This window comes from Cornus florida, unplaced genomic scaffold (assembly GCF_030987335.1).
Source record: "Cornus florida cultivar Cherokee Brave unplaced genomic scaffold, ASM3098733v1 CherokeeBrave_3.0.0_Hap2_Chr11, whole genome shotgun sequence".
Lineage (NCBI taxonomy): Eukaryota > Viridiplantae > Streptophyta > Magnoliopsida > Cornales > Cornaceae > Cornus > Cornus florida.
This window is the reverse complement of record NW_026775581.1, coordinates 111,468,381-111,477,272: the sequence shown is the minus strand read 5'-3', so window position 1 is coordinate 111,477,272 and position 8,892 is coordinate 111,468,381. Positions and strand designations below refer to the sequence as shown.

The 8,892-nt window shown below is 37.4% G+C and overlaps 1 protein-coding gene across 1 annotated transcript; it reads right to left on the bottom strand.

Moving 5' to 3' along the window:
- Window positions 1-3,108: 3,108 nt before the first annotated feature.
- LOC132283859 (uncharacterized) lies at window positions 3,109-7,814 on the bottom strand. Its single transcript, XM_059785892.1, has 2 exons — window positions 6,334-7,814; window positions 3,109-5,082 (listed from the first exon to the last, which is right to left on the bottom strand). Exon 1 carries the CDS (start codon window positions 7,678-7,680, stop codon window positions 6,346-6,348), a length of 1,335 nt encoding a protein of 444 aa, XP_059641875.1. The 5' UTR covers window positions 7,681-7,814; the 3' UTR covers window positions 3,109-5,082; window positions 6,334-6,345.
- Window positions 7,815-8,892: the final 1,078 nt, after the last annotated feature.

Below are 8,892 nucleotides of genomic sequence, written 5' to 3'. Positions count from 1 at the left end.
GTTTAACAGCACATTTTCTAATGACAGATCATACAAAAATTAATGATGCCTTTGATAATTTATCTAATTTCCAAATTTCACTCAATGACTCCATGTAACTAACTGTTAAAGAGAAGACTTACCAAAAACAACCATCATCCATGACAACAATACACAAAGGTATATATCTATATACATATATTTATATATATAATTTAAGGGCATTTAACTATGTATGTAACGTATGCTAAAAAACAATCACATTACAAGGCATTTATAATGTGAATTTAATGTATATTGCACTCTAGAAACTCTTAGCCAAAATTTTACAATTGTTCAATTCACATTTTTTAAATTAAGAATTTTGAACTCAGTTACAATGATGTTCCCACATAATAATACCAATTCTGTAATACAGAATCCAAAGAAAGGGACCAATTATAAGGCATTTACAATGTTCACACATAATACTATATTGTTAAAGGAATTTGTTGTTTATTGAAATGATATGTGACTATTAGACATTTCAAAATACATATAAATTTTGTTTTTTCAGACATGAATCACAGCCCTAAAAGAATGCACCCAACATAATAAGACAAGAGAAAGGCCTAAGAAGCACATAAGATTTACCCCAAAGACAGAACAGAAAAGAGCATTACAGGTTTCAACATCCGAGAACAACAGTGGAATAGATCCCATGACAGCTATGAAGAGAAACTGGACGGCAGAGTAGATCCCCACATATTGTAGTGCTCGAGCTTGGATGGGAAACTTGGGGAAGATGTAGTTTGCCACGACGGCGGCGGTTACAGAGACAACCATGGCAAGACACATCAAGTGGAAGGCTACAGATGGGAGTCTTGTTTGCAGTACTGATTGAAGTGCAATAGCAGTTACAGCAGATTGTAAGCAAACTGCAGTTAACAATATTGATTGATCGAGGGATGGAGGTGGAATCACTGTAGATGGTTCAACCTCTATATGCTGCTTCTGCACCACCACGACAGCCGCAGGAGGAAATGGTGGAGGAGATGGGCTCTGGTGGTGTTGGCAGGGTGATGGAAGGCATTTCTCCGGCATTTTCTTCCACTCAGTTAATACTACTAGCTTAATTGTATAATTTTATATTTCTCAAGGTTTCCTAGGAGGCCTTTTTATATCTGGTTTTACCATTAAGGGTAGCTTCATGGTAATTGCCAAAGCTAACGATGAATGGACCATTCAGACCTAATAATCAAACGGTCATTTTCATTTTAGGTGTATATATATATATTTCTTTTCCCATTTAAATACTGAATCACTTAATAATTTCATTTATAGCTTTCAAAATAGAAATAAAGTTTTATGATTACAATTTATTTTTAAAAATAATTGACATGTAATTTTTTTTGTTTAATTATTTAAACACGTTTAAAATTTCCTTAGTAGCAAATATATTTTTTTAATCATTTTATAATTTTAATTTCCATTTAATTATGTTTAAATGAAAATAAGTAATATTTTAAATACCTTTTTTCTTTTGTGTAGGATCTTAAAAAAAATCATTCTAGAATTTTTACGCTTTGTATATTAAAATCAATGTGAAAGCTACACAAGATTTTTTAATATAATTCAATAAAATTAATAATGTAAGATTAATTAATTAACTAAAACTAAAAAGTATATATAAATACATTAACTTTAAAAATTACACATGAACTTAAAAACATAGAAGTTAAAAATATATATATATATATATATTATAATCACTAATTGAAAAGAGTGATGCTAAAAGTAAGAGATTGGAATAATTTATTGATAGTTTTTTCATTATTATGTTTAAACGGTCAAACTTTTCAAAACATGTGTTCACATCATATATACCAATTAATATAATACCATGTAAATAAGTCAACATCATGTACTAATCATTATAACACCATGTAAGTTTCATCACATACCAAGCAATTTAACAGTTCACACCATGTAACTTCCATCATATTGAAAATGTTACAAACAATTATGGGACTTACTCTGCAACTTCATGATCCACTCTACAAGGTTTGCTCTTTGTCCTGCAATTTCTATTGAACATGGTTGGAAACTAAGCAAAGCTACCTCTCTCTTCCTAAATTTTCAAACACTAAGATAAAATGTTGGACATTAATAACAAATTAACCTTTATTGTCAACCAACTATAAAATGAAGTGTGCTCTTGTCAACGTTCTTTAATTCACTTTTGATTTGCAAACTAAATTTTCAAACACTAAGCTAAAATCTTTTGACATTTTAACCCTCTCCCTTCTTTTCTTCTATAATAGTAAATTCTTGACTTCGTCCCAAACTGGATATGCTCAGAAACCAATGAATCACTGAGCAAAAGAAAATTAGGTAAAATTGTGTATGGTCCAAGTGGAACCTGGATGGCTAATACACGATCCTTCAATATATGATCAAACAGGAGCTTTGCGGCAGTTGAATACTAAAATGACAGCTAGGGAAAGAGCAAAGATGATCCAAGAGGTGAGCTTGAGGTAGAGTGTAGAAGATATTGTGATGGCGATGACGAACGCAGTGACCCCAGAAAAGATCTCCACATGTTCTAGTGCTCGAGCTCCAACCGGGGACTTTGAAGAGATGTGCTTCGACACGATGAGTGCTGCAACAGCAACTACCATAGCGAGATTAATCATATGGAAGGCTGTAGGAAGTTCATCGCCAACTTGAAGTGAATTAAGGACGATTGCAACTGCAGACTGGAAGCAAAATGCAACTACCATCACAGGCCAATCCAGGTTATTATGCTCAGGATGAGCAGCATCAAATGGTGGAACCACTGGCGTTTGAAGCTCTCTCAACCACGGACGCTTGCAGATCAGACATGGAAGGAATTAATACTGGTGGAGGAGGGCTTGGTGGCTGCAGCATTGTCGGTCGACAGGACGGGCTTGATGGCTCTCGCATTGTTGGTGGAGCAGAAGGCTTTTGAGGCACTGCTCTGGCAATTTTTCAATTTTGAGGGAGAACAAATGGAAGTGTGTAATGATGCGCAGTCTCTTTTGGGTATGTATGATCAGATGAGATGGTGCAAGATCAAAACAAATACAGAAACAATAGGTACATTGAACATGATTCTAATCACAAAGATGGCTAATTCTACCTTGTAATCTCAGTGCATCAGAACAAATCCATAAAACAGAACTGTTCAAAAGTGCCATAACATATTTTCAATGTAATATCTACAGAATAAATATATATATATCATTAACTATCATAATAAATCAACCAAAAAGCATATACACCTAGTCGATGAAGCAAATTCATGGAACTAGTGATAGACGGGTTGAAGCTTCAGCACTCAGACGGATGGTGCAGCAAGCAACTAACCACTTCTAGATCACTTGGTAGGTTTCCTGATCCACAATAACTTTTTGGAGTAAGAGTTGCATTCTCTTGAAAGATTTGGCAATTGTTCTCTGACAAATAAATAAATAAATCGTTATTTATCTGCCGATCACAGTACAAGATGATAAACTTGCAACTGAAGCTCTGCAGTTCGCTTCTTTTTATGCAACTGTACTCTTTGAGCCGGTTCTCTGTTGAATGTGAATCTTTTTGGCTGTCTCATTGAAAATGCTCCATTAGTCCTCTTCGGCTTCATTGGAATTAATCACACAGAAACTGTATTTCAAGAGTATTAATGGAGTAAAGAATAGATACAAGTTAATTAAGGATGTGTATCTTGGTACAATGTGTTAAATTAGGCACCAATGTTGAAGTTGGCATGAGGTAGAGTCCTGAGACATGGCTGCATATTTAGGTGATCTGTGGAGTCGCCTGTTTTGTGTGACAGCATGAAATAGTGAGGTGTGCTCTTGCGTTCTTCCAATTTGCGGTACCGCATACCTTCACTTTTAGGTCACTTGAAGAAGGGTTTTGAGAGAGAGAGTTGTGATTGGGTTCAAGGTAGATGAGGTAGGACTAGACTCCAGAGTAAGGATACCATGGTCAGTAACTAAAAGTTCCAAAGCTGTATCTTAATGTGATCTGTGTGTGTTGTATGTGTACGAGCATATAAATATATTAGCTTTTATAAATTTAAGCCACCAATGCTAGCGTTACTAGTAGTAAAAATAAAAATAAAAATAAAAATAAAAATCTTTGCACAACTTAGTGCTCACAGCACCATTGCCTGTCGTACATGCTTGCATATGAGGGTATACAGAAGTATCATAGGTTAGTGAAAAGACATTAATGATGAACATGACCTGTATGAAAACAAAAAGGCTTAATTGCATGTTGCATGGAGTTATTAGTCAAAGAGAGAGAGATTCCAATGGAAAGATTTAACAGGTATGCAACTGGAGTTCAAATTCTGCACACAAGGTTCAAATATCATTACTTACAAAAGAGGAAGGAATATTAATACACTAGATGCACTTTTTTCCCAGTCCAAAATGGAAAACTAACTGGAGACTTGAAAAAGTAAAAATGAAAACTTACAGATAATCAAGTGAACTTGAAACTATGAACATGACAAGACTCAAATCTATTGTGTGTCAAATAGGAGAAGTGAAAAATGCAATTGGATTAAATGCAATTATTTGTCCAAAAACGACAACACAATTACCACTTTTGCTCTAATAAACTATGAGGAAAGCATAGAGGGACTTCACCCTTAGGCTGGACAAGTGCAACCTGACCCTAGGCTGCATTGATCTGTAGGTTTTCTTCACTTTTCAACATGTACTTGATCTTCCACTATTTTTTAACTCTGAATTTAATTTTAATTAAAATTGGAATAACAGCCTAGAGTCATTTTTCTAAAATATATATATTTTATGTGCAATGAAGTTTGAGACCTGGTGTTCTCTCTATTGTAGTCCTCAAATCATTGCTAAACTAAGAAAAAGAGTTTTTCATCCAAAATAGAAGCTTCTTGTGCAATGAATATGTCAGGTTGTACTAAAATGCAGGTTACATTGAGATACCAACTAGCTCCAAAAAAGGGGAGAAATTGAACTGTCCTCTCCTGAGGTGTCAAAAATTGCTGACAGTATTGAAAGTTTCGGAAATTCCACAGTCCTCCTTCCCTTTGTTCACTGATACAGAATTCTGCTCCTGTTTGTCAATGTTTTGTCAGTGATAAATTTTGCCAATATCATAATTTTTTTCTAAATATCTATTTTAACTATGTTAAGATCAAGAAAATGTGTATGTGCTGAAACTAATTACTGAAAAATCAAATTTTCCATTTAACTTTCTCAAAATCATGTGTCTAAGTCCTTACTATCTCTCAACTAGATTTTCCAATCACCGATTCACCTGACTGATAAGCTCTTCGAACGAGGATGGTAACATGGTACATAAAACGACTCTTAAAGAGACAAGGGTTAGTTTTGTGTGATCCTTAATGGTGAAAGATGGTTGATTCTTACTAGAATGATATAATATATGTTTTAAATTTAAAAATATAAAATATAATAATTCAATGATGTGTATAGTGATCATTTTTTGCCAAATAAACAGCACGTGCAATGCACCTGGCTTATTTTTGTTCAATCTTGATTGCAATCTGACAAAAGGGGCAAACTGCAACTTTAGGTAGATCAGGAGGTTAGTTGACATGAAATTCAGTTTAGGGAGGTTAGTTGTAAACTTTGAATTCCCCACCACCCCCCCAACAATTTACCTTATCTTTAATATTGTTTGTAAAGTTGAATATTAGTTTCTAAGTAATGAACCACTCTATTAGTATCAGTCCAAGTAATTAAAAATCTGAGAAGTTGCTAAATAACTTTCGAGTTATTAGATGTTATTGTCCACTGATTACTTACTTAATCTAGAGAATCGTGTAATGAGTTTTAGTGTAATAACAATGCAAATGGATTATCACGAGTTTACCTTCGGAATTGTGAATGAGATCATTAATTAATAAAGCTAGATTATACTTGTTATTCTATACAATATAAAATTTATCCTATTCACATTTAATGAATTGGGTTATATCCCCTATCTACTGATGAGGTCTGGGTAGAGACAAGATGGGTAACACAAAAATTGAAAGGATAATAGATATACTGAACAATGTAATTCTAGCACCTGCACAGCACAATCTACCTATTAATCTGAGAGAGGTACCATATCCACTGATAAAAATAAACAATCAATTTATGAATCACCAAAATTTTATTTATATGATAACCAAGATTGCAAACTAGCTATATAACATTCATATATTTCCAAAATAAAATAAAAATATGAAGTCTTTAGAATATCATTATCCTCAAGGGAGAAAACCGACTTCAACAACAAAATTATCTACAATGGCACAACCTATGCTCAAGAGAAACTTTAAAACCATATTCTGACCTTAGAAAGCATTCACTGGACACGGCCAGCTCTCCTGTTCCTCCTTCTCCTCTCATAATCAAGATCATCTGTGGGCAATTCGTAGCGACAGACAGGGCAGGTATTCCGAATTCCCAGCCAAGGCACAATGCAGTCCCCATGGTAATGGTGAGAACAAGGTAGCTGCTTTGCTTGTTCCCCAGCATTTATCTCATCCTTACAAACCGCACAAAGGGCATTGTTCTTTTCCACATTTTCTTGAGTTAAAACAACAGATGGAAGATTTTCAACAACAGTTTTGGAAGCAGGTGGCGGACCTACCAAAGCATTTTCATCTTCTGCAAATTGCCCAAATAACATTTCATATTCGGGATCACCCAAATAAGGTACACCACCTTGTTCTAGTTCCAGGTTTATATCCAAATCCTGAGAATTTAACAGAACTTCCCATTCCAAATTCCTCAACGTACCCCCCCTCTCTACCACTTCTTCTTCAGAAGGAAGTACAGCCAAAAGGGATGCATCCAAATCTTCATCTGCATCGGCATCGAGAAACATACTCAAAACTTCTCTTTCATCAACCCTACCATCCACTTCCTCCCACTCAAAATCTTCATTCACATCCCTGTGATCCTCCAATCCAAACGAATCCCAACAAAGCCGAAGGCCTGTACCGTCTTCGCATGTATTATCCAACGCAAAATCATCCTCTGCGTTCAAATCAATATCAAGAACTTCACTTTTATCCTCTTCCGAATCCGACCCGATCCCAACAACCCTCAGATCACCCACGAATTGATCGGTGCCACCGCATAGGGCGGATGACTCGCCGGATTCAGACGCAGAGCCTCTCCTCGACATAAAGAAATCGTCGCCGCAATCCGCAACCATAAACCCACAATTAGCATCAGCATTGGGCAAACCATTCCTATCCATACCAAACCCTAACCCCAAACCAAGATCTAGCTCCAAATCATTCGAACCCATTTCCTCATTCCCTTCAATAACCCCAAAATCCGGATCCAAATTCAGATCCGACGATGATTGCTCAACGCGTTGATGAAACAAGTCCATAACAAAGTTTACCTGGTTTTCGCGGTCGAAGAAATCGACGTTAGTGATCGAATCCGTCTCTGTAAAGCCGTTCAACACTCGAAGTCGATTGGAGACCTGTTGATGACGTACTGTGGTGGTTTGATGGTTGAGATTTGCAGATGGGGATTCGGAGAGAGAATCGGGATCTAAGGTACAGACATCGAAGCTGTCAAAGTCAAGAGACCAATAGGGGACGGAGTCGAGGGTTAAAATGCCGTCATCTCGGTCGTCTTCTTCATCTTCGTGGACATTAAGATATACCATTTCCGCCATCAATGAGCAGATAGAGCTTTGAATTTGGCTTTCAGAGTTTATTTGCTTTAGAACTATACATAGACTTTAGAAGCGGAATTCACTGCGATTTCGTAAAAGCGTGTGAAATTACGAGAGTTGTCCTCAAATAATTGTTTCAATCCCTCGTTTGGTCAGTTGTCCTGAGGAGAAGTGTTACGGGGTGGACCTTAGAGCCACCTCACAGTCATGGAATGCTGTCAATGTGCACTGGGGGTGTTCAACGGTATTTTTGTAAATATGGTGAAAAAGTGAAGTTAGGAATTTTAATTCGGGATCTTTATGGAAGGTACCTTGAATCCATAAAAGATGGTTGGAGCAAACGGCACTCGATTTGGATGTCGGGAAGGGTCTAAAAGGCCATTATGACTCCTCAAGCATAGGTAATGTCTATTCCTGTCAGAGTGCTGATTTTCCTTAGAACTATATAAGGAGGGGTCTGTTGAGCACATCAGTTGAGTTATGGCATGACTTGTTTAGAGGGCTTAGCCAACGTGCATGGGTACGTGTTGCACCACTCCAAGATGGTTACACAAGAGGGGAGCATACGAACTACCGAATGGCAAACAAGTGAGCAATGGTGCGCACAAGCACGGGTTCAGCCTGGTGTGCACGCGGGAGTGCAGTCGCGTGCACACGGGCGTTCAAGCATGGCACGCGTAGATAAGCACCAGCGTGCGCGCCGGCGTGCAGCAGCGCTTTTATGGGCGTGCACTCGGACGTGCACACAAGCGTGCATGACTTGGCACGCCGTGCACTCTGAGATATTTATATGTGGATGCAGGTTAGTGGGCTTGGCACGGGCTAGGTTTACAAAGTTGGCTCAGTTGGTTGGGGGAAATTACTAGCACTTTCCACTCATTTTGGGGAGCAGGGGTATACTGAGTAACTTCCCATGCATATGGCACAGGCGGTTGGAGTCAGTTTTCCTCCACTATGCTGATGATTACAAAAATGGCTAAGTGGGCTCAATTGGTTGGGGGAAGTTACTTACACTTTCCACTCATTTTGGGGAGTGGGGGTGTGCTAAGTAACTTCCCATACATGTGGCACAGGCAGTTGAAGTCGGTTTTCCTCCACTATGCTGATGGTTACAGAAGATGGCTAAGTGGACTTAGTTGGTTGGGGGAAGTTACTAACACTTCCCACTCGTGTGCATATATTATGGGGAGTGGGGGTGTGCTTAGTAACTTC